This window comes from Plecotus auritus, assembly GCF_963455305.1.
Source record: "Plecotus auritus genome assembly, chromosome: X".
Lineage (NCBI taxonomy): Eukaryota > Metazoa > Chordata > Mammalia > Chiroptera > Vespertilionidae > Plecotus > Plecotus auritus.
In genome coordinates, this window is record NC_137784.1 from 62,264,998 (window position 1) to 62,292,197 (window position 27,200).

A 27,200-nucleotide genomic window follows, 5' to 3' on the forward strand; every position below is an offset into this window, starting at 1 on the left:
TTGTTTTGTGTGTGTGTGTGTGTGTGTGTGTGTGTGTGTGTGTGTGTGTGTGTGTGTGTTTGTCCTACAGCATGGTGCCTGGCTTGTCAAAAACAATCAATGACTTGATTGAATAAGTAACTCAGAGCTCACAGGTGCTTGCTTCTAGGAGCTGTAGTTTTCAGACCCCAGTTTAGGCATCACTGCATAGGTTTACAGCAAAGTGCTGAGCTTGGAGCTTGGAGCTTGGAGAAAATAAGTAGCTGTCCAGCACAATGAATTATATAGACCTGGAATTGTTTTAAAAAATAGTCATAGCACTGGACTGAGCCTCACTGGAACTCAGAATTGTGATCTGATGGTTCTCAGTCTTCAAGGAATATAAACACCTAGATGGGGAGAAAAGGTATATACCTGAAATTTTAATATGTATAGAAGAAATTTAGGAAACTATAAGATGATAATATGATCTGCCTGAAAGCCTTTCTAAAACAAAGCAAGGTATTAACTACAAGAGATGTCATAAGGCAGTAAATAATTAAGTAAATGTTAAATAAGTGGCATAGCTAATCATTGTCAGGAGGACACAGGGGCCATCAGGAAAGACATCAAATTTTAAGTGGGACTTGATGAGGACTTTGAAAGATAGTTTGGGTCCAAGATAGCAAAAAGGGGGAGAGTGATTAAGGTAGAGAAGTCACCTTAAGTAGAAGTTCAGAGGTAAGGACATGTGCAAGGTGGGTCTCAGAGCAGCATAGGTTAAGATTATATTAAGTGCTATTCTCAACAACAATAAAAAATGTAATTTTCTAGTTAGGTTGAAGCTTTTGACAAGATAGTCTTCTGGTGTTTTGAAACAGAAATAACTTGGCAGATTCCATCAATATTGTCCTAGTACCTTTGGATACATTTCCCCCTTAGAAAACTATAGAATGTTGAGTAAATGAACTGGTCTCTTCCAGAGCCATCACAAAAATAATATAACTTTTTTTTTATTAAAGCACATTTGAAATCCCTATGTTTGGGGCATTCAATAGCTTGGATCATGACTTGAATCTTAGTTTCTAAAAGCTATTTTTGCTCAAGTTCTAAATAATTTAGTGAAATGCAATCAGATTTCATCCTATATGAGACACTTCATTGTTCATACTTTATTACCACAGGGAGAAATGTTATAGAAGATATAAAGATAGTTCCAACCACATGGGTTTAGTCACTCTACAAAAATTGGTTGGGTTCTAGTATTTGCCAAGCGTCATTTTATGCTCAGGGGACTTGGCAGGAAGTAAGAAGTTCAAAGTAAGAAGGCTGTCATGGAGCTGCAGTCTAATAAGCTGCCACCTCAGTTTGTCCCAGAGGATCATCTGAGCTCCCCTCTCTAGCAAAATGAATTCAAGCTCTTTCTTCTCAACACTCCTGAAAACAGGCTCAACCCAGGGAGTGGTGAGTTCCCAGTCAGTTGCATTTTTCTTAGTATGGACAGAGGCCTGACTTACCAGCAAGTGTTATGGCCTTGGGAAAATATCATAACTTCTACCACTACCTTTGACACTATACTGTAGAGGCATGGGAATTCCCCACAACCTCTCAGTCCCAAGGCCACTTTATTGAAAAATCATTTACTGTTGAAAGTACTAAAAATGATATTTTTGAAATTATATTTTAAAATGCTTTATTTCTTATCTTTTAAATATAGTTATTTATATACCTTCAGATTTCTTCTTAGCAAGTTCAGATCAGCAACCAGAGGATAAATCATCATAACTCCAAAAACTGAAAATGGGTGAAGCTACAGAGTGGACTTAGATAGCCAAAATTTTCGGTGTTTAAAGTCAGCCCTCAGTTCAGACAGGTAAGACAGATTGGACAATGCTATAGCCTGAGGATAAGATTCATGTATTTCCATCCAAACACTACTTCTAGGTGCCTGTGAAGTATCACCTCTTGGAAAACCCCTATAACAACGTGAAAGGCCAGGAGGATATTTTTTTGTTGTTGTTGAAATGGAAAACACTTATACTTCTTCTGGAAGTACAGCTATTGAAATAATCTGTGTTTCCTGCAGGGATGAGACTTTATGTTTTGGGACTCAGGGCTGCAGTTCAAATGGAAAATAAATTCTTTTAATTGATTTCTTGATCTTTTTCTGCTAAACCTTCTGAAAAAAGGAAGCTCTAAGTGTCATATACATTCATTGTAGCTTTTAAAAAATTGCTAACATCATTTGAACTGCCTTAGAGAATTTCCATAAATTCAGCATCTTTCTAGTTCCACATCCTCTAACTTGTTATCAGTGGAGCCAAGTGAGAATCTCCTATATACAGAGCTATCACCTTGCCAAGCAAAGTAAAGAGAAATAGAAAGAATAGCCAAGAGCATAGCCAGTCATTTTATATAAGGCTTGATTTTCTTTATCTTGCTGGGGCACAAGTCAAGGCTTACTTTCACGATTAGTGTATTTTCAAAGTGATAAGAAAAAGATCTACCTTCATGTTTCTCTGATTCTTCCAAATGTTAACTTACTTTTGCTTGCTTGGAGCTGCAGCAATTCTGCAAAGCCAAGAAGTAGAACTTCCTGTTCTAGCTTGTTTGGCTCAGTGGATAGAGCATTGGCCTGCAGACTGAAGGGTCCCGGGTTAGGTTCCAATCAAGGGCACATGCTTGGGTTGCAGGCTCAATCTCTAGTGGGGGTGTGCAAGAGGTAGCCGATCAATGATTCTTTCTCATCATTGATGTTTCTATCTCTTTCTCCCTCTTCCTTCTTCTCTGAGATCAATAAAAATATATTTTAAAAAGAAGTAGAACTTCCTTAGGTTCTGCAAGCAGAATTACATTCTCCCTGTTATTCATTTTAGAATGTAGAACAGCAAACCCTCTAGAGAGGACACTCTTTTGACTGTTGGATCTTTTTTTTTTTTTCATGGTGACTCTCCATACCTGTGTTGTTATTTTTTTTTTCTAAGCGTTTCTGCAAACTAGTGTTACTTTATGTAAAACTGCACAGAAAAACATATGGAAGGATAAAATAAATCATTTATCCACTATCAAAAAATCATCACTATAATCGGTGTTTTCAAAATTTTCAATAATATAGATCATTTCCTTTACAATAAAATTTAAACCATGGTTGCCTTTGCCTTTGAAATAGTTACCTTTGATTTCTCTAAAGGAAGCCCAATGTTGTGTCCCACAAAAACTTTTGTTTTTCATTGTTGAACTCCTGACTCTCAGCATCAAAATTATTTATAGATGATAAGCAAAAAGCTTAGTGTTGTTATTTTTGCTCAGCCTCTCAGGGACTCCATGGATGAGCCATCCTGGCTACACTTCAGGCTATCATTTAAGAGAGACATTATATATACAAAGAGGAAATATGGAATTGCTTGCTAAAAAAAAAAAAAAAAAAAAAAGACAAAAAAAAAAAGACAAACAAACCACCAAAATTCCCCACACCTAACAAACACAATTAGATTATTCCATTTTAAATTAATTTTTACAGTTACTCAACAAGAATAAGGGCATGCTCTCTAATATCAGAGTGCTCGGACTATTCTTGCAGAGTCTATCTGCCTGGGTTTAATCCTTGTGCCTTATCTACTACTGGGTATAAATAACCATCCTATATAATAAAAGAGTAATATGCAAATAGACCAAACATCAGAACAACCAAACAACCAGTCAAAGCATAATATGCTAATGATATGCTAAGGCTGCTCAACTGCTCGCTATGACGTGCACTGACCACCAGGTTGCTCCGACCTGTAGATTAGCTTGCTGCTGGGGTCTGGCAAATTGGGACTGAGTGAGATGGGCCGGACATGCCCTGGAGCCCTCCTGCGATCCCTCACCGGCCCAATTTCACCTGTGGGATTCCTCAGCCTGGCCTGCACCCCCTCCCAATCCAGGACCCCTCAGGGGATGTCTGAGAGCCAGTTTCAGCCCAATCCCACAGGCCACTCCCCATGGGAGGGTGCCAGATGTAGGGCTCATGGTTGGTGAGCGCTGCTGTGGCAGCACGAGCCTCTCCTGGTCGGGACTGATTGGTCACAGTGGGGCCGGGATGAGCAGGAGCAGCAGGTAGGAGCTGCAGGTGGTGTTGGACTGCGAGTTTCAGCCCAATCCCTGCAGGCCACCCAGAAGGACCCCACTTGTGCACGAATTCATGCACCAGGCCTCTAGTAAAGCTATAAAGCCAGATGGACATGTTTTACCAAATACAGGTGTATTGACCCAGGGGTTTCTTGTTTTTGTTGTAAACTGGAAGGATGTCCCTAAATAGACTTTATCTTTTAAACTGTAAATACCTGAAATGGATTACAGATAATCAGAATACAGTACTCAGGGGTGCTTTGGCTTAAGCATGCCAAGAACAATGTTTTCCCATTAAGAGAGTAAAGATGTTTCAGAGATGAGTAGAGCAAAATGTTCTTTGCCTAGAGCCTGCGTTTATTACAATGATGGCTCATTAATAGAATGCCCCAGTGAGCTGAGTTACATTGTCCCCAAATTATTCCTTAGAAAGTTGGGACATGAGGTGGCCCATCTTTTCTTAACTCCCATCACCTAAAGCTGTTAACTCCCTTTTGTTTGCTTGAAGATCCAGTAATTCTGCAAAGCCAAATGTAAAACTGGCAGGATTTCTTTCAGAACTTCATTCTCCACTGTAATTCATTTTAGATGATGGAACACCCTAAAGAGAGTGTAAGATCCTAGTCTCTGGTCTATTACCTGACCTTAGCAATTATTTTCCCTGTCTCCTCCACAATGTATGTTTTATCATGGCTCATTGCTTTTTTCCTGGAACAGTTTAGCGTTATTTTTTAAAACTCACACCATATCACAGTTGGAATGATATTTTATCAGATACCTGGCTGACATTATTTCTTTTTAGTCTTTTCAAAACAGGAAAGGAATAAATGGGTTAGGCAAACCCTGGCAGCCTCTTAGAAGAGCATGTTCTTCACTGGTTGCTAGGGAGTTGACATAGGAGACAAAAGATTTTAAAAATACACATAAAAGTAAACTATTGTTAATAAACAGAATGCTCTTCAATGCACTGATTTCTAACCCCCTTTATTTTGTGATGAGTTATCAATGTGGTATGATTTGTGAGATATCTATTTTAAGTCATGCTCTCCCAGAAATTGACCCTTGGACCAGGATTCATAAACAAGTGAATTATTAATGAAATGATTCCAGGAAGATACAGTAAGTGACTAAGAGAAGCAACTTAAAGAAGGGGAAGAAGCTAAGCAATGTGCTCTCTCAGGTGGGGTCTGAATTTGAGGACTTAGCTTAATCCTTCCAGGGGCTCTGGAGTGTAAATTATATCTCTGTGTTTTTTCCATTTTGAGGAGACTATTACGCTCCTGTAACAATCAGTGCATTGAATATGAATTCCCTGGATAGATTTATGGATTTAGCAAATAAAGGTACAGGATGTCCAGGTAAATTTGATTTTCAGATAAACAACTTTTTTTTCAAGTATGTCCAACGAAATACTATTTTCATTCATATACTATATAAATATTGGTATATTTATACTAAAACTTATTTATTGTTTATATGAAATTCAAATTTAACTGGGAGTTCTGTATTTTACCTGACAACTCTACTATGAGGATTTGCAGACACACACCAAGGCATTTCTAGGCTTCTAGCCCTAGTGCTAAGGGCATATCTCTGAAGCTCACAGGTGCAAAATATTAGCAGAAAACACTCAGAAGCTAGGCATGAACACATCAAGCTGTCCAAGGGGTCCAAGGGGATCTGGCTAGAATGTCAACAATGATCTCAAAAAACATAAAAGGAAAATGGAACTGAATTTAAAATTCACTCTCTTCAGTAAAAAATGAAAAAGGATGCTATGGTTTTCAGCAGGATTTATATCATGACATTGGAGGATAAAGTAAGCATTTTACCATGGGACTGCTACATTCTCATAATCAACTGGTTTCTCACACTTCCTCTTCTGCCTCATCCAAACATATACCAAACATACGGTTTTGTCCAAATATTTTTCACTGCTCTTCAGGAGGTCTTGGACTGACTGTCATAGTCTCTGTGAAACTTCAAAAATGTTTTGGTTGCCTCTGATCCAAAAGCAAAGACTAAACTATTCAAGCTAGCCCTAAGCTAATCCTCACCTGCATTCCCAGCATGAACCGTTGTGGGCACGCTCACTCTGGCGCACACTCTTGTGCATGCATGCACATGTGCTTACTTTCCTGCTGGCACACACTCTCTTTCACAAGCCTGCTCTCTCCCATTACCTCCCTCTCTCTCTCTTTCTCTTTCTCTCTCTCTCTCCAGTAAATGAGGCTTGTTTGATACTTTTATGATTAAAAACATTTTTTCTCATATTATTTTGGCAAAATGAGTTTATGAAAACCATTCTATCAACATGATCAGTCTTTTTTTTCATTAGAAGTAAAATTATTTTTTTCTCAAAAATATAATTTTCATCGAAATCTTTGCAGTTAAAATGCAAACTAAGCAGCACCTTTTCACTAGTAATTTGAATATAGCAAAGTGGGAGTATTTTAATTCTCCCAGGATTATATCTACAAAGCCAGAACTGATTAGTTTTTTGTATAGATAAAAAGCTATTTAGCTCAAAAATTATTAGACTTAATAAATAAATTTGGCAATGTAGCAGGATACAAAATCAACGCCCAAAAATTTATGGCATTTTTATACACCAATAGTGAACTTACAGAAAGAGAGATTAAAAAAAACAATCTCATTTAGCATTGCACAAAAAAATTAAGATACGTACGAATAAACTTAACTAAGGAGGTAAAAGACCTGTACTCAGAAAAACTACAGGACATTGAAAAAAGAGATAGAGCTAGACACAGATGGAAGAACATACCATGTTCAGGGATTGCTAGAATCAACATCATTAAAATGTCCATACTACTCAAAACAATCTATAGATTCAATGCACTCCCCATTAAAATACCAAAGGCATATTTCACAGACCTAGAATGAACTCTCCAAAAATTCAACTGGAATTAAAAAAAAAAATCACAAATAGCTGCAGCAATCCTGAGAAAAAAGAACAAAGTAGATGGGATCTCAATACCAGATATCGAGGTGTATTACAAAGCCACTGTGCTCAAAACTGCCTGGTACTGGCACAAGAACAGACATGTAGACCAATGGAATAGAATAGAGAGCCCAGAAATGGACCCAGACCACTATGCTCAATTAATATTTGACAAAGGAGGCAAGAACATACAATGGAGTCCAGACAGTCTCTTCAATAAATGGTGTTGGGAAAATTGGACAGATACATGCAAAAAAATGAAACTAGATCACCAATTTACACCATACACAAAAATAAACTCAAAATGGATAAAGGACTTAAACGTAAGACAGGAAACAATAAAAATCTTAGAGGAATCCACAAGCAGCAAAATATCAGACATATGCCGAAGCAATTTCTTCACTGATACAGCTCCTAGGGCAATGGAGACTAAAGAGAAAATAAACAAATGGGACTACATCAAAATAAAAAGCTTCTGCACAGCAAAAGAAACCATCAACAAAACAACAAGAAAGCCCACTACATGGGAGAGCATATTTGCCAATGTTACCTCCAATAAGGGTTTAATCTCCAACATTTACAGGGAACTCATACAACTTGACAAAAGGAAGATAAACAATCCAATAAAAAAATGGGCAACGGACCTAAATAGAACCTTTTCGAAAGAGCACATAAGGAAGGCCAAGAGACATATGAAAACATGCTCAAAGTCACTAATCATCTGAGAGATGCAAATCAAAATGACAATGAGGTACCATCTCACACCTGTCAGAATGGCTATCATCAACAAGTCAACAAACAAGTGCTGACGAGGATGGGGAGAAAAAGCAACCCTCATGCACTGCTGGTGAGAATGCAGACTGGTGCAGCCCCTGTGGAGAACAGTATGGAGTTTCCTCAAAAAAACTAAAAATGGAACTCCCATTTGACCCAGTGATCCCACTTCTAGGAATATATCCTAAGAAACTAGACACACCTATCAGAAAGGATATATGCACCCCTATGTTCATAGCAGCACAATTTACCATAGCTAAGATTTGGAAACAGCTTAAGTGCCCATCAGCAGATGAGTGGATTTAAAAACTGTGGTACATCTACACAATGGAATATTACACTGCTGTAAAAAGAAAGGAACTCCTACCATTTGCAACAGCATGGATGGAACTGGAAAGCATTATGCTAAGTGAAGTATTGCAGTCAAAGGAAGATAAATATCACATGATCTCACGCGTTTGTGGAATATAATGAACAACATAAACTGATGAACAAAAACAAATCCAGAGACAGAGAAGCATGGATCAGACCGTCAAACCTTAGAGGGAAGGAAGGGAGAGTGGGGGTAAGGAACAGAGATCAACCAAAGGACTTGTATGCATGCATAAAAGCATAACCAATGGACACAGACACTGGCTGGTGGGGGGCGGGCATGTGTGGGGGAGAGGAGTGGGCAAGGAGGGGATAAGGACACATTTGTAATTTAATCAATAAAAAAAAATTAAAAAGCTATTTAGCTAGTTGCTAATGCACTTTACAAACTCCTTTACTTACCAGGCTTTAAAAATTGTTCAAATTTATAGCACATCTCTAACCGAATGTGAATTTTATTCCATAATACTAGCTGTAGTAGTTTTGTGACTCAGAAGGATAAAGGATATAAGGACTATCCTCCAAAGGAAAATTACTTTCACCTTTTCTTTGCCTTTGCTTCATTTGTTTGGTGCTAATTCCTCTTTATATTTTAACCTACTTTGAGTGAGCTCAGACCTCCTTAGTAGCAATAAGGGGTGGGGAATCATAGCCACAAGCTTTCACAAATCTTAGCAGCATAAAGCAATTCACAAAGCCATGGTATCCTAGAGTAGTGAATCTTATTTTCATGAAGTGATGGACATGTGATAGAACGGGCGAGGAAATGTGGATTCATAAGAGTAGTTAATTTACTGTGACCATATTAGTGGGAGTTACACGAAGTCTGGAGTTTCCAAATAATTCTTCATCTAGAATCTTCTATTTATAACTCAAAACCATGCCTTTTAAAACTCATTATTTGACCACCATACACACCTATCTTGATTTGTGATCCCCTAGAAGCAAACTCTGAAATATGGATTCAAGAGCAAGCAATTTATTTAGGATTTGGTCTTGGAAAACACAGATAGGGGTGTGGATAAGTGATCCAGGAAGGGGATGGAAGCGAAAAAGAGTGTGTCATTGAGCCAGTTACCACTGTGTGCAACTAGAGCTCAACTTCAGTGGATAACTGTAGGAAACAGTGCAAAACACACCTCAGACTTATTCAGTCAAGAGAGCAGGAATCTGGCATGCTTATAAACCAGCACCCTATTCAGCATTAGTTGAGGCCTGATTCTGGGACACTAACTCTCTGTCTCTTCTGACTTATACTGAGCACAGGTGTTCCATGCTCTTGTAATCTGAACAAGTCCTCAGGCATGGAGTTGTGGGCATTCCCAGTAAATAGTATTCTGTGGGTAGAGGTAAGCACTAAAGGGAAGGGTCTGGAGGCACTGATGTCAGCTACAACATCCCATCCAAACTGCATTTAGACCTCCTCCACTCCAAAGGTGCAGTTTGTCACACCACCAGTTACTCAGCCCCTGATTTATGTTTACTTTATATGCATGTGACTTTCCTTATTGTGTCAATAATGTAGGGAGGTTTGGAGACTTTGTAGTTCAGCCAGACCCTTGATGCTCTACTTGATTGAGCTTCAACTGCATTTTTTACTTGCAATAACTTTTGTAATTTACATTCAATATAAGTAAAGACTTAAGTATGCAGTTCAATGCATTTTGACAAAAGATCACACTCCTATAAACCACAGCTGTAACAAAATTTAGAACATTTTCATCACCCCAGAAAGCTCTCACATGCTTTTCCATCATCCCACCCCACCCCAGAAGAATCACCTTATGACTCTGTAACAACAGGTTAGTGGCCTATGACCATATTAGTGGGAGTTACATGAAGTCTGGAGTTTCCTCATGTAACTCCATATAAATAGATTTTTATATAATATGTAATCTTTTGTGTTGGGTTTCTTTTATATATATATATATGAATGAGCATCTAATAGGGATATTCTCAGGGCAGTCTTCCCAACTTTATCTACTGTTGTGATCCAGTCCTCTAATTTGAAATGATGTATTAATTGAGCATCATTGTTCACTCTCCCCCTTCCTGCGTTTTTCTATATTAATTTTTATGAAATTTATTGGGGTGATATTGGTTAATAGGAGCATATAGTTTCAAGTGTACATTTCTATGATACAAAATCTGTATATTGCACTGTGTGCCCACCACACCATGTCAAACCATCTTCCCTCCAATCCCCACCATCCCAACACCAGAATGAGAAAAGTTAAGAATCCATCATGTGCCATTTGCAACAACATAAATCTTTAATTTATCTCATTCTTGTGGTAAAATGATTGTAAGCCTGAGACCTCTTCCTTGTTATCTCATTTGTTTCTCCAATTGTTTCCCAAAGATTCACTGTCTTTGCATGTTATATTTCTATGAACTAAATTGAACACATTTCCTTCCTCTAAAATAATAAATGTCTTTTATTCACTGTTGCCTAAGGTGTATTATGTAATGTGTTATGTTACACTCTCAGGTTACTTTAGATGCAGTGATGTCCTTTCTTCAAATCATTGAGTAGTAGAGATATGTGACTTGCTTGCCTATGCATTTACATTAATAAAAGAGAAACATGAAAATTGACCGTCCCTCTGCTACACCCACCAGCCAATCAGGAGCAAGTATGCAAATTAACCCAACAAAGATGGTGGTGGCCACGGAGCTGAAGGGAGCAGGAGGCTTGGGTTGCCCCCGGCTATGGAGGAAGACAAGCTTCCCTCCCTCCCTGGCCGCCACTGAAGGAGTGGATGGGAGCCAGGGTCGCATGGGGCAACCCAGGCTTCCAGCTGGCCCTAGCCTCCACTCAAGGAATGGCTGAGAGCCTGGGTCACTGGGGGGCATGGCCAGCCTGAAAATGGCCCTCAGCCCCTTACCCAGGATGGCCACACCCCCATGGGGTGAGTGTCCCTGTTGGGGTCCTGGCCAGCCTGCAAACAGCCATCAGCCCCTCACCCAGGCTGGCCAGGCACCCCCAGCAGGGACCCTCACCCCATGGGGGCATGGCCGGCCTGCAAACCACCACAGGCCCCTTGCCCAGGCCGCCTCACACCCCAAGGGAACCCCCACCCTTATCCAGGACACCTTTCAGGGCAAACCCGCCAGCTCCCACCCATGCACCAGGCCTCTATCTATACTAATTAAAGGGTAATATGCTAATTAGAATGGGAGACCTTCCAGGAGACCTTCTGGACATTCTTCTGGACAAAGCTATGGTGGCAGGGCCAAGGTAGAGGCAGTTAGAGGCCAAGAGGGGAGGGCAGTTGTGGGTGATCAGGCCAGGATGGGACAGCAGTTGTGGGTGATCAGGCCAGGATGGGACGGCAGTTGTGGGTGATCAAGCCTGCGGGGGGTGGGGAAGTTGGGGGTGAGAAGACCAGCAAGGGGGCCAGTTGGGGGCAAGCAGGTTGTCAGTGGAGGTCAGTTGGGGGTGATCAGGACAGCGGCGGGGGGGGGCAGTTGAGGATGAGCAGACCAGTGGGGAGGGAAGGTGGGAGCAAGCAGGATAGCAGTTGGGGCAGTTGAGGGTGAGGAGGCCATCAGGGGGGATAGTTGGTGGTGAGCACACTGGCACGGGGAGCAGTTGGGGGTGATCAGGCTGGCAGGGGGGCAGTTGGGGGCGAGCAGGCAGGCAGGCAGGCAGAGTGGTTAGGGGCAATCATGCAGGCAGACAGGTGAGCAGTTAGGAGCCAGCAGTCCAGGATTGCAAGAGGGATGTCTGACTGCTGGTTTAGGCCCAATCCCTGTAAACCGGCAGTAGGACATCCTTTGAGGGGTCCCAGATTGGAGAGGGTGCAGGTCGGACTGAGGGACAACCCCCCCCCCCATGCATGAATTTTGTGTACCGGGCCACTAGCTTTATTTATAAAAATAAATTCAACATACTGATCTGCCAACATTATTAACCTAGTATTATGTGATAACTGGTAAATGTGAAAGTTCTTAGAAAATGATATTGTTCCAATGCTTCATGAATTTCCAATTTGGCAGGGAACATTGGGATAACTGAATAAACAATTTCTTAGTTTATTTAATTTTTTAAATTTACCTTTTTAAAAATATTCATTGTTGAAAGTATTACATATGTCCCCTTTTTCCACCAATGACCCCCTCCAGCCCACCCCTCCCCCTGGGCCAGGCCTTCACTACCTTATTGTCTGTGTCCATGGGTTATGCATATATCCATACAAGTTCTTTGGTTGATCACCTCCTGCCTACACACCATCCCCCAGCTTCCCTCCAAGATTCTGCACTCTGTTCCATGTTTCCATGTCTCTGGATCCACTGTTTATCATTTTATTGTGTTAATTAGATTCCACATATGAGTGAGATCATGTGATACCTTTCTTTCTATGACTGGCTTTTTTCATGTAGAATAATAATCTCCAGGTCACTCCATACTGTCTCAAAGGGTAAGAGATTCATCATTTTTATTTTTGCATAGTATTCCATGATATAAATATACCACAGCTTTTTAATCTACATCAGTAGATTTGGGCTATTTCCAGATCTTAACTTTTGTAAATTGTGCTGCTATGAACATAGGGGTGCATACATCCTTTCTGATTGGTGTTATGGGTTTTTTAGGATATATTCCTATAAGTGGGATTACTGGGTCAAATGGCAATTCCATATTTAATTTTTTGATGAAACAGTTTTGATGAAACTGGTTTCCATAATGGCTGCATCAGTTTACATTCCAACCAGCAATGTACTAGGGTTCCCTTTTCTCCACATCCTCACCAGCACTTATCATTTGTTGTTTTGTTCTGTTAGCAATTCTTAGAGCTGTGAGGTGATACTTCATTGACATTTTAATTTGTATCTCTCTGATGATCAGTGACTTTGAGCATCTTTTCATATATCTCTTGGCCCTCTGTATGTCCACTTGGGAGAAGTGTCTATTTAGGTCCTTTGCTCATTTTTTTATTAGATTGTTTGTCTTCCTTTTGGTAAGTTGTTTGAGTTCCTTAAATATTTGGAGTATTAACGTTTTATCAGATATATCATTGCCAAATATGTTTTTCCATTCAGTGGGTTCCCTTTTCATTTTCTCAATGGTTTCTTTTGCTGTGCAGAAGCTTTTTATTTTGATGTAGTCCAATTTATTTATTTTCTCCTTAGTTACCTTTGCCCTAGAAGATATATCCGTAAACATATTGCTACGAGAGATATCTGAGATTTTGCTGCATATGTTTTTTCTAGGATTTTTATGGTTTCATGACTTACATTTAAGTCTTGTATTCATTTTGAATTTATTCTTGCGTATGGTGTAAATTGGTGGTCTAGTGTCTTTTTTTGCCTGTATCTGTCCAATTTTCTCAATAACCGTTTATTGAAGACACTCTTTTGACTCCATGGTATGCTCTTGCATCCTTCATCAAATATTAATTGAGCATAATGGCTTGGGTTGATTTCTGAGTTCCCTGTTTTGTTCTATTGTTCTATATGCTTGTTCTTGTGCCAGTACCAGGCTCCTGTGATTACGGTGGCTTTGTAGTATAACTTCATATCTGGTATTGTGATCCCTCCAACTTTGTTCTTCATTCTCAAGATTGCTGCCCCTTTTTTTGTTTCCATATAACTTTTTAGAGTATTTGTTCAAAATCTGTGAAATATGTTATTGGTATTTTAATGGGGATTGCATTGAATCTGTACGTTGCCTTGGGTAGCATGGACATTTTAATGATATTAATTCTATCAATCCATGAACATGCCATACACTTCCCTTTATTTGTATCCTCCTTTATTTCTTTTATCAATGCCCTGTAGTTTCCCTAGTACAGGCTTTTACCTCCTTGATTAAGTTTATTCCTAAGTATCTTAATTTCTTTTGCAATGGTAAATAGGATTGTTTGTTTAGTTTTTCTTTTTGAGAATTCATTATTGGTGTATAAAAATGCTATGCACTTTTGAGTGTTGATTTTGTATCCTGCTACATGGCCAAATTCATTCATGTCTTAAAACATGTTTTTATTGAAATCAGAGAGGAAGGGAGAAGGTGAGAGTGATAGAAACATCAATGATGAGAGAGAATCATTGATCTGCTGCATCCCCACATGCCCCCCTACTTGGGATGGAGCCAGCAACCTGGGCATGTGTCCCAACTGGGAATCATACCCTGACTTCCTGGTTCACAGATTAATGCTCAACCATTGTGCCAAGCCAGCCAGGCCCGAATTCATTTATTAAATCTAGTAATTTTTTGGTGGAGTCTTTAAGGTTTTCTATGTACAATGTCATGTCATCTGCAAATAATTAGAGTTTTACTTTGTCCTTTCCAATTTAAATGCCTTTTATTTCTTCTTCTTGTCTGATCACTGTGGCTAGGACTACCACTATCATGTTGAATAAGACTGGTGAATGCATACATCTCTTTCTTATTCTGTTCTTAAGGGAAATGGTTTTAGTTTTTGCCCATTGAGTATGATGTTGGCTGTAGGTTTGTAATATATGGGCTTTATCATGTTGACATATTTTCCCTCTATTCCCACTTTGCTGAGAGTTTTTTTTTTTTATTAAAAATGAGTATTGGATTTTGTTGAATACTTTTCTGTGTCTATTGATATGATCATGTAACTTTTTTCTTTCAATTTTTTATAAGATGTATCACATTTATTGATTTGTGAATATTGCACCAACCTTGCATCGCTGGAATAAATCTCATTTGGTCATGCTGTATGATCTTTTTAATATATTGCTGGATCCAATTTGCTAATATTTTGTTAAGGATTTTAGCATTAATGTTCATCAGGATATGGGCCTGTAATTCTTTCTTTGTAGTGTCTTTATCTGGTTTTGGAATTAACATAAAGGTGGCCTCATTAAAATAGCTTGGAAGTGTTCCTTCCTCTTGGATTTTTTGCAATAGTTTGAGGAGTATAGGTATTTGTTCTCCTTTAATGTTTGGTAAAACTCCCCTCTCAATCCATCCAGACCAGGGTTTTGTTTGCTGGGAGTTTTTTGATTACTGCTTCTATGTCATCAATTGTTATTAGACTGTTCAGGTTTTTTGATTGCTCCTGATTGAGTTTTGGGAGATTGTATTATTCTAGGAATATGTCCATTTCATCCAGGTTGTCCAGCTTGTTCGAATATAGTTGTTCATAGTATTTATTTACAATCCTTTGTATTTCTGAGGGGTCAGTTGTTCCTTTACCTCTTTCATTTCTGATTTTATTTATCTGGGTCCCCTGCCTTTGTTTCTTGATGAGTCTGGCTAGAGATTAATCAGTCTTGTTTATCTTTTCAAAGAACCAGCTCTTAGTTTCATTGATCTTTTGTATTATTTTTATTCTTTCTGTCATTTATTTCAGCTCTGATCTTTATTATTTTCTTCCTACTACTTACTCCAGTCTTTGCTTGTTGTTCTCTTTCTAATTTTTTAAGTTGTAGAGTTAGATAACTTATTATTATTATTATTATTATTATTATTATTACTATTACTATTTTGGTAAGCCTATAATGCTATGAACTTCCCTCTCAGAACTGTTTTCACTTTTGCCCATAGATTGGGGGTTGTTTTGTGTTCATTTTCATTTGTTTCCAGGAAGTTTTTTATTTCTTCCTTGATCTCTTTGGTAACTCATTCCTTCTTTAATTACATGCTATTTAGCTTCCATGTGCTTGAATGTTTTTAATGTTTTTATTGTAGTTGATTTCTAATTTCATGCCATTGGGATCCAAGAAGATGCTTCATATGTTTTCAATCTTCCTCAACTTGTAGAGCCTTAGTTGGTATCCTTACATGGGGTTTATCTTTGAAAATGTCACATATGCACTTGAGAAGAATCTATATTCTGTAGCATTGAGGTGAAATATTTTGAAAATGTCAAATAATTCCATCTAGTCCATTTAGTGTATCATTTAGGATAGTGGTTTCCTTGTTGAATTTTTGTTTAGAAGATATATCCAGAGATGTCAGAGAGGTGGTAAAGTCCCTTACTATGATTATATTGCTGTCCATCTCTCCCTTAATATCCTCCAGAAGTATTTTTATATGTTTGGGTGCTCCAACATTGGATGTGTATATGTTTATGAGAATTATATCCCTTTGTTGTATAGATTCCTTTACTATGGATCTAGTGGCCTTCATTGTCTTTTCTTATGGTCTTCACCTTGAAGTCTATTTTTTCAGATATGAATATTGCTACCCAGGCTTTTATTTCTTTTCCATTTGCCTGGGAAATTTTTTCCATCCTTTCATTTTCATTTTGTATGAGTCTTTTGTTTTGAGGTGGGTCTGGTAGACAGCATATATGTGAGTTATGTTTTCTTATCCATTCAGCTATCCTATGTATTTTGATTGGAACCTTTAAACCATTTACATTTAAGGTTATTTTTGATAGGTACTTATTTATTGCCATTCTTTTTTAAAAATATATTTTGATTGTTCATAGTATTACAGATATCTCCCATTTCCTCCCTTTTTTATTTTTTTTTCTTTATTGATTAAGGTATTACATATGTGTCCACTCCCGCTAACCTTAACCATAACCCTAACCCTAACCCAGCCGTGGGCAAACTACGGCCCGCGGGCCGGATCCAGCCCGTTCGGCTGTTCTATCCGGCCTGTGGAGCCAAAAGAGCAGAGGGTTCTCTTGCTCTCCCCTCCGCTCCTTTACTTTGAATTTATATTAGTTCACACAAACACTCCATCCATGCTTTTGTTCCGGCCCTCTGGTCCATTTTAAGAACCCATTGTGGCCCTCGAGTCAAAAAGTTTGCCCACCCCTGCCCTAACCCATTTCCTCCCTTTTAACTCCCCAGCACCTACCCACCCTCCACTAAGCTATTGCCTGTGTCCTTGGGCTATTCATATATATATATATATATATATATATATATATATATATATAGAGAGAGAGAGAGAGAGAGAGAGAGAGAGAGAGAGAGAGAAGTAATATGCAAATTAGGCCGGGATGCCATAACAGTCATGATAGGTCAGGAGGAGGCTGTGCACACAGGTGAGGCCTGGAGCAGAGATGGAGACAAAGACAGTGGGGACTGCCTGAGTTGCCATGCCACTGTGCCGACTCGGGCAGCCCCAGAGAAGAAACAGGCAGGGGAGCAGGGGGGGCCCAGGGCTGGCCGAGCCCCGTGCCGGCTCAGGTAGACCAGGAGTGGACATAGGTAGGGGGGCAGGCGGGGTCTGGGGCAGAAGTCAGGTCCGGGTCCTGGCCACCCTCTGTGGCAGCCAGGTCTGGGTCCACGGTGGCTGGCACAGAGGAAGTCAGGCCTGGGTCCTGGCTGCCTGTGGCGGCAGTTAGGCATGGGTCCACGGTGGCCTGAGAAGTAGGCAGAGGACAGGGTCTTATATACCATAGCAGGGAGCTTAGATTTTATTCCACAGAAGGAGAAAAAGTGAAGAATGTCCAGCATGGAAGCATCCTGGTCTTGCTTTCATTTTAAGTGAACCATTCTGGTGGCTGTGGGAAGGATCAATTTAGACATCTGCGGTGTTTTGGGGCCCAAGAAAAATAGAGACTGATATTGGGAACTAGGACTAGACATAGGCAGTGGATCAAAGACATATTTATGAGGAAACCTGACAGAACTATTTGGCTGATTATACATTGATGAAAGCAAACAAAGCAAATGGTATTAGCCCAGGTTTTCCAGTTTGGGCAACTTCATTGAATGGGTGATTCTAATAATTGGGAGAAGGTATCAAGTAAAAGGAACAGTGTAAGGGAGCTTCTTAGTTCAGCAATAGCCAAACAATTAGGACAGAGGACAGACTTAGTGCTCTTTCTTTGCTGCAACCTTTGGTTTTCTGCCTTCAGCTACCACCATGTAAGGCTAATGTGCTATCTTTTCTCCCAATCTAGGATATTATCTACCTACTACACATTCCTATCACCTAAATTAGCTTTCTTGCATGATTCCTTAAAAATACTTATCGAAGTCATTCAATGCTCTGTGAGTATGGGGACTTTCAAGATGTGGAAACATTATGAGCCTATGTAGATTGATAAAGAGATACTGGGAACTCAATTTTCAACAATAAAAATCAGATACTGAATGTGGTTATGCCAGAGGCATAATTTTAATGAGCCAATGTCTCCTTACTGAAGTGTCACACTTCAAAAGAGATCTTCTCAAATAATACAATGCATAACACACATCTAGGTTGCCTGTTAAAATGTAGGAACACACCTTGAAAAACACTCCTTCTAGAGCTTATTTTGGTGGATAAATCTCCCTCCAAGTAAAGCAATCCTATATAATAAAAGTGTAATATACAAATTGACCGAACGGCAGAACAACTGGTCAGTGGGGGGCGGGGCTGATGAGCAGGTGTTGCCAGGCCAGCCAAGGCGCATGCCAGTGGGCAGAGGGAGGAGACAGCGATGCGGTGTGGGGGGGGGGGGTGGCAGCCACCAGCAGTGGTGGGCGATGGGGGCTGGTGCCATCCCCTAATTGCCCACCTGGTTGCCTACCGCAGAGGAAAGCCACGGACAGCAGCAGCAGCAGGGTGATTCCAGGCAGGGCCACCCAGCACCATCCCCAGATAGGCCTGCTGGGGTTGCCTCCTGCAGTGGGAGGCCACCAGTGGCTGTGGCGCAATTGGGGATGGGGACAGCCACTCGCTGCCCATGCCATCCCAATCAGCCCACTGGTCACCTCCCGCAGAGGGAGGCCAGACTGCAACTTAGGCCCGCTCCCCACTCCACTAAGCCATCAGTAGGACATCCCCTGAGGGCTCTCAGACTGTGAGAGGGGGCAAGCTGGGCTGAGGTACCCCCCAGTGCACTGATTTTGTGCACCAGGCCTCTAGTAAGTATATATACTCTTTGGCATATCTCTTCTTGTACCTCTAATTCTCCATCAAGGTATGCCAGTCTGTTCCATTACTCCATGCTTTGGGTATTATTTTGTTGGTCAATTGGTTCTGTTCATTAGATTCCACAAATAAGTGAGATCATGTGATATTTGTCTTTCTCAGGCCCATCCATGGTGTCCCAAGGGGTAAGATGTCCCTTTTTTTACAGCTGCATAGTATTCCATTGTGTAAATGTCCTACAACTTTTTTATCCATTTTTCTATGGATGAGAACTTGGGCTGTTTCCAAATCTTACCTATTTTAAGTAATTCTGCTATGAACATAAGGGTGCATATATTCTTTCTGATTGGTGTTTTGAGGTGTTTAGGATATATTTCCAGAAGTGGGATCACAAGGACAAATGGAAGTTCCCTTTTTATTTTTTTGAGGAAACTGCATATTCTTTCCATAGTGGCTGTAACAATCTTCATTCCCACAGCATTCTCCACATCCTTGCCAGCACTTGTTTGTTGACTTTTTTTATAATAGCCATTTTGACAGATGTAAAGTGATAGGTTTTAATTTGTATGTCTCAGATGAATAGTGACTTTGAACATTTTTTCTTAAGTCTTTTGGCCATTTGTATGTCCTCTTTGGAGGAATGTCTATTCAAGTCTTCTGTCCATTTTTTAATTGCATTGTTTGTTTTCCTTCAGTTGCATTGTATGAGTACTTTATATATTTTGTGTATTAACTCCTTATCAGATATATCATTGGCAAATATGTTCTCCCATAGAGTGGATTCCCTTTTCATTTTGATAGTGGTTTCTTTTGCTGTGCAGAAGCTTTTTATTTTGATGTAGTCCTATTTATTTATTTTCTCCTTAGTTTCCTTTGCCCTAGGACAGTGGTCAGCAAACTGTGGCTCGCAAGTCACATGCGGCTATTTGGCCCCTTGAGTGTGGCTCTTCCACAAAAGACCACGGCCTAGGCGAGTCTATTTTGAAGAGGTGGCATTAGAAGAAGTTTAAGTTTAAAAAATTTGGCTCTCAAAAGAAATTTCAATCGTTGTACTGTTGATATTTGCCTCTGTTGACTAATGAGTTTGCCGACCACTGCCCTAGGAGATGTATCACTAAACATATTGCTACATGAGATGTCTGAGATTTTACTGCTTATGTTCTCCTCTAAGATTTCTATTGCTTCATGCCTTACATTTGAGTCTTTTATCTATCTTGAGTTTATTATTGTGTATGGTGTAAGTTTCTGGTCTAGTTTCATCTTTTTGCATGTGTCTGTCCAGTTTTCCCATCACCATTTGTTGAAGAGACTGTGTTTACTCCATTGTATGTTCTTACCTACTTTGTCAAATATTAATTGACCATAATGGTGTGGGTCAATTTATGGGGTCTCTGTTCTGATCCATTGGTCTATATGCCTGTTCTTGTGCCAGTACCAGGCTGTTTTGTGTATAATTGCTTTGTCATAGAGTTTTAATTCCAGTATTATTATCCCTCCAACTTCGTTCTTTCTTCTCAAGAACCAACGGATGCAAAACATTGGGGGGTGAGGGCATGTATGGGAGTGGGGTGGGGGGGGGCAATGGTAAGACATGTACACATATGATACCTTAATAATAATAAAAAAGAGTGCTGCAGCTATTTGGAGTCTTTTATGGTTCCATGTAAATTTTCTGAGTATTTTTTCTAGCTCTGTGATGGATGCTTTCGCATTTTAATAGGAATTGCATTGAATCTATAGATTGCTTTGGATTGAATAGACATTTTAATGATATGAATTCTTTCAATCCCTGAACATGAGATACACTTCCCTTTATTTGTATCCTCTATTTCTTTTTTCAATATCCTATAGTTTTCCAAGTATAGGACTTTTATCTCCTTTGTTAAGTTTATTCCTAGGTATCTCATTATTCTTTGTTTCAGTGGTAATTGGGATTGCTTTCTTTAGTTTCACTTTCTGAGAGTTCATTATTGGTGTATAAAAATGCCATCAATTTGTGGATGTTGATTTTGTATCCTGCTACATTGTTGAATTCATTTATTAAGACTAGCAATTTCCTGGTGGAGTCTTTAGGGTTTTCTACTTACAATATCATGTCATCTGTGAATAATGACAGTTTTACTTCCTCCATTCCAATTTGGATGCCTTTTGCCTCTTATTCGTATCTGATTGCTGTGGCTAAGACTTCCAGTACTATGTTGAATAAGAGTAGTGAAGGAGGACATCCCTGTCTTGTTCCTGTTCTTAGAGGAAATGGTTTTAGTTTTTGCCCAAGTATGATGTTTGCTGTAAGTTTGTCATATTATTATGTTGAGGTATGATCCCTCTATTCCCACATTACTGAGAGTTTTTATTTAAAAAGGGGTGCTGGATTTTGTTGGATGCTATTTCTGCATGTATTGAATGACCATGTAGTTTTTATCTTTAAATATATGTGATTTATCACATTTATTGATTTGTGGATATTGTATCAGCCTTGCATCCCCAAAATAAATCCCACTTCATCATGGTGTATGATCTTATTGTATCTGATTTGCTAACATTTTGTTGAGGATTTTAGCATTTGTGTTCATTAGGGACATTGTCCTGTAATTTTCTTTCTCTGCATTATCTTTATCTTGTTTTGGAATTAGGATTATGCTGGTTTTGTAAAAAGAGCTTGGAAGTGTTCCTTCCTGTTGAATTTTTTGGAATAGTTAGAGGAGCATAAGTATTAGTTCTTCTTTGAATGTCTGTTAAATTCACCTGCAAATCCATCTGACCCAGGACTTTGTTTGGTGGATGTTTTTTAATTACTGCTTAAATTTCATCAGTTGTTATTGGCCTACTCAGGTTTTCTGATTCTTCCGGATTGAGTTTTGGAAGATTGTATGTTTCTAAGAATATGTCCATTTTTGCCCAGGTTGTCCATTTTTTTGGCATATAGTTGTTCATAGTATTTGCTTACAATCCTTCTTATTTCTGTGGTGACTGACCATTGATATATTGACTCTTTTATTTCTGATTTTATTTATTTGGATTCTCTCTTTGTTTTTTGTTGAGTCTGGCTAGAGTTTCATCAATCTTGTTTATCTTTACAAAGAACTAGCTCTTGTATTTATTGATCTTTTCTACTGTGTGGGATTTTTTTTTTGTGTGTCTCTATATCATTTATTCCCACTCTGATCTTTATTTTTTTTTCCTTTTCTCTTTATAATTCATTGAGTAGGGCTTTTCTTCCTATTCTCTTTATAATTCATTGAGTTGTAGGGTTAGATAATGTATTTGTCCCTTTCTTGTTTCTTGAGGTAGGCCTGTAGTGCTATGAACTTACATCTCAGGACTGCTTTCGCCATGTCCCATATGTTTTGGGTCATTGTATGTTCATTTTCATTTGTTTCCAAGATTTTTTTTTTATTTCTTGCTTTATCTCATTGGTAACCCATACATTGTTTAATAACATGCTATTTAGCCTCCATGTACTTGAGTGTTTTTTAGTTTATTTATTGTAGTTGATTTCTAGCTTCATGCCATTTTGATCTGAGAAGATGCTTGGTATTATATTGAATTTGTATAGACTTGTTTTGTGCCCTAACATGTGGTCTAACTTTGAGAATGTTCCATGTTCATTTGGGGTGAAATGTTCTGTAAATATCAGTTAGATCCATCTCATCTAGTGTGTCATTTAAGGCCTTTGTTTCATTGTTCATTTTTTGTCTGGAAGATGAATTGAGTGATATCAGTGAGGTCTTAACATCCTTTACCATGACTGTATTGCTGTCAATCTCTCCTTTAAATTCCATCAGGAGTTTTTTATGTACTTGGGTGCTCCTATTTTGGGTGCATATGTGTTTAAAAGGGTTATGTTTTCTTTTTCAATCATTTCCTTTATTATCATGAAGTGTCTTTCTTTGTCTCTTATTATGGTCTTTGTTTTGAAGTCTATTTTGTCTGATATGAGTATTGCTACTCCAGCTTATTTTTCCTTTTCATTTGAATGGAATATATATTCCATTCCTTCACTCCGAGTCTGTATATGTCTTTTGTTCTGAGGTGGGTCTCTTGTATTTGGCATATAATATGGGTCATGTTTTCTTATCTATTCAGTCACCATATGTCTTTTGACTGGGTCATTTAATCCATTTACATTTAAGGTTATTATTGATAGGTATTTATTGCCATTATTATTTTCTTTATTCCTATGATCCCCTTTCTCCTTTTCTTTTTCTCAAAACAGTCCCTGTAACACTTCTTGCATTGCTAACTTGGTGGTAATGTACTCCTTTAACCTTTTTTTTTTTTTTATAGAAAGCTTTTTATTTCACCTCCAATTTTAAATGACAGACTTGTTGGATACAGTAGTATTGGATTTAGGCCATTGCTTTTCATTAATTTGAGTACTCCATGTCACTTCCTTCTGGCCTGAAGTCTTTCTATTGAGAAGTCAGCTGACATTCTAATGGGAACTACTTTGTAAGTCATAATTTTGTCTCCCTCTTGCTGCCTTTAGGATTGTCTTTGTCTTTAACATTTGTCATTTTAATTATGATGTGTATAGGTGTTGGACTTTTTGGGTTCATCTTGATTGGGACTTTCTGTGCCTCCTGAATTTGTGTGACATTTTCCTTCACCAGGTTGGGAAAGTTTTTTGTCATTATCTCTTTAAAGTGGTTGTCTGTTCCTTGCTCACCCTCTGCCCCTTCTGGTATTCCTATAATGTGGATGTGGATGTTTCATGTTGTTGCAGAGCTCCCTTAAACTATCTTCCTGCTTTTTAATTCTTTTTTTTCCTATTTGCTCCTCTAATTAGGTATTTGTATCTGCCTTGTCTTCCAAATCGCTGATTAGATCCTCTGCTTCACCCAATTTACTTTTAATCCCTTCCAGTGTATTCTTGATGTCAGATATATTATTCTTCATTTCTTTCAGGTTCTTGTTCATGACCTCTATTACCCTTTTCATGCTCTTGTAATTTGCACTAAGTTCCTTAAGCATCTTTATAACCATTACTTTGAACTCTATGTCTGATAGGTTGGTTGCCTTCATTTCATTTAGCCTTTTTCTGGAGATTCCTCTTTTCTCTCATTTGGGGGTTATTTTTTATTTCCCTATTTTAGCTGTCTCTTTGTATTTCCTTCTATGTATTAGATAGAACTGTTATGTCTCCCTGTCTTTGTGAGATAGTCTTATGTAGAAAGTGTTTTGAGTGGTACCATGGTGCAGTCTCTTTGTTTACATGAACTGGATGCTCTAGGAATGCCGCTTGTGTGTGTTATTTGGGCTATCCTGTTGTAATTGGGACTTGATTGTTGATTTTCCATTCATTGGAGGGATCTTCCATCTTACTTGCTGCCAGTGAGGTTCAACCCCAATGTTGTTGTGCAGATGTTATACAGGTGCTTTGGGTCCACTATTTGTGGGGCTTGCTGGATTTTTCTCTGATGTTATTGAATTTGGTCCCTTGGTGTTTCTATATTGAGCCTACTGGGAGCTTATGTATTGCAGGTGAATGTGAGTCACTGTCCCTTTCTGGGTCTGGGCAACCAGATTGAGGTCTGAGAGGTTGAATCCCCTAGTAGTCCAGTGGTTGGGCGCTCCTTAGCCCAAAGCCTGGGTCTGCCTTGAGTCTCACACCTTTATTGTTCTTGTTCTGAGGTATACTCCCTTTACCTGCAGATGTCACCTTCAGGTGCTTGCATTCCCTCTGCATTTTGCCTTTCTGCACAGTCCAGGGTGGCGTCTGCTTGAGGTCCAGCTGGCTGCACCATCTGTGGCAGTGTCAGTGGCAGGGACCCAAATGCTGTTTCTGAGTAATTAGATCAGGTAAAGACTCAGAACCTCCAGAAACCCGCCTCTGCGTGCAGACTGGTTGGATTCAGCCTTGTGTAGTCTCAGGTAAATGTCCACATGTGGGGTGAGTGGTTTTCCAACAGGGTAGGGAAATTGCATTTGCCTGGATGCTAATTGTTATTATCAGTATCTTAATGGGCCTCAGAAACTCCACACGATGGGTCAAGGCCTTTTTCAATAGGGTGGTTCAACTGTCTTCCTTCTAGGTAAAAACTGCCTGGATAGCAAAATTCTGCCTAAGAAAGATGATCTCCGGAGCATGAGGGAATGTCTCAGCACAGGAAGCCAGGGTGTCTGCCTTCTGAGTTCTAACCCCTGAGCTCCCAACCATGGATTATTCTTACACAGCTCCAGTCCACTCTGCCCTCCCTCTGCTTGAGCCCAATGTGAGTGACTACACATGAAATTTTGTGTGTTGGCACTTTAAGAGGACGCCTGCCTTTCCAGCCGTCTTTCCCTGGAAGACAGCAACACTGCTGCTTTTTATAGTCATATGTTTTTTGAGCACCTTTCTCTGATTCAGGGACCAGTCTGGGGGGCCAAGCTTTGTGTTTAGACCCCAGAGTGCTCAGTGACAACCCCCACAGCTGAGCTATCTATCTGGAACTTAAGCAGCTGTGGGAGCTAATTCATAATGGGGACTTTGCCAAACCCACTTGAGTTAGGGAGAACCTTCAGCACAGACAAAAGTATAAATGTCCACATGTATCCCTTTGGATCATAACTTCTTGGCTCATTTCTGCGAGATTCACTCCTAGCCTTTCTTTTTTAAAGAATACTTTACCTAAAATAGTAGGAAGAGAGATTTGAATATTGTTCTGAGAGTAGACACCTATAGTCACAGCACAGCATTACTGGGTAGGTCTCTAAGTCTCTTCTAAATGGAACTTCTGAGATGATTAGAATTATTTGGATTAGTATGAATATGGTTAAAAGGTTGTTAAATGTATAAATGTAGCACCTGAGATAGGAGGGCTCAGGAAAAACACTAACTTAGAATTAATTTACTCTATTTAATCACAAAATTTTATTATCTTGTTGTCAGAATCAAAGACACAGTCTTAGACCCCTCCTGAGCAGAGTCCATAGTACAATAATTTATTCAGAGTGCCATATCTAGGAAGACAAAGCCAGAGACTGTTTCTATGTAGTATCAAAGGAATGCCACCAGATAATTTTCATAGTTTTTAAAATCACATTCCAAGAAACTAACTCCAGCTTCTGATCTTTTGATTATCTTCTTCTTGATATCTCACTCTATCAGTGTAGAACCTAATTGGTTGTAACAAGTTGATCTTGGTGAAATGATGAGTAAGCAATATGAGAAACTAGAAGAGCACAGGCTTTGAGTAAGCAGAAAATTCTCAGTTTTTATTCTGACTTCATCATGTACTAACTGTGTGACAGTGTGTTTGTGGTTGTGATGTGTGTGTGTTGGGAGGGTGTGCATGTGTGTGTATGTACACTCACACAAGCATGGAATAATTGTTCAGCCTCTCCAAGACTTAGTTTCTTCATCTTTAAAATAGGAACATTAGTACATTTTTAAGACAGGGATGATGGTGAATGGAAAGTGTCTAACATCTAGAAAATACTTAGTAAATGCAGCTGCTATTTGCATAATTATTGAGGGTGGTGGCAGCTGGTAGTATCAATCAGGGCATATTTGATTTTCGTGGCTTCTCTGGTGCATAGGCTTGAAAAAAATTTTCATCTGTGGTTGACAGCTTTGATGGTCACTGCTGGTTCTTCTGCCAGATTTATCCTTTGGTAATGACACATGCACAGTCAGACATTCTTTTGAAAAAAACACCCTTCCTTTATTCTGATAAATCTCTCCTCTTATTCGCTCAACTATAAGCCCTAATCACTATCACTGCTGCACTTTTACAATAAGAAATTCATTATTATAGGTGCACTTATAAATTATTAAAATTTTACTGAAAGATTGAAATACATAAAGGATTATGTTTTACCACAGCATATTTTGTGCTCACCAAGGGTAAATAATAAAATAAAAATACTCTCTTCTCCTCTAATTGTCTAAACTTATATTTATTTATGAATCTCCATTTAATGAGAAAATCCATGATCACCTTAAGGGCTATAACTGTTTTTTTATTCATCATTATTGAGTGGAATGGAATAACTTTTAACAAACATGAAATTGAGTCGTTTATTTACCAAATGTCATTATTTTCATACCATATTTATTAAATGTGCACCATGAGTCAGTCACTAAGCACAGAAAAAAACATAATTTCCAATCTTTGATTAAATATGTACTGAGGCATTATGAAGGTGCTAGAGATATTATGGTAACTACATCATGAACTCTGTCCCAAGGTGCTCACAGTTGAAAGAGGCACCCAGGCCTCTTATGTGGAACAATTAGAG

The 27,200-nt window shown here is 39.1% G+C and overlaps 1 protein-coding gene across 1 annotated transcript in view; it reads left to right on the forward strand.

Annotated features, from left to right (window-relative positions):
* The window catches only part of SYTL5 (synaptotagmin like 5), a gene marked incomplete at its 5' end in the record, with an annotated part of 209,368 nt that overhangs the window by 59,005 nt on the left and 123,163 nt on the right, over positions 1-27,200 (forward strand). Inside the window, 3 exon segments of the mRNA XM_080653897.1 lie at positions 1,694-1,730; positions 1,734-1,763; positions 1,767-1,831. Coding sequence (XP_080510023.1) covers positions 1,694-1,730; positions 1,734-1,763; positions 1,767-1,831 — 132 coding nt within the window.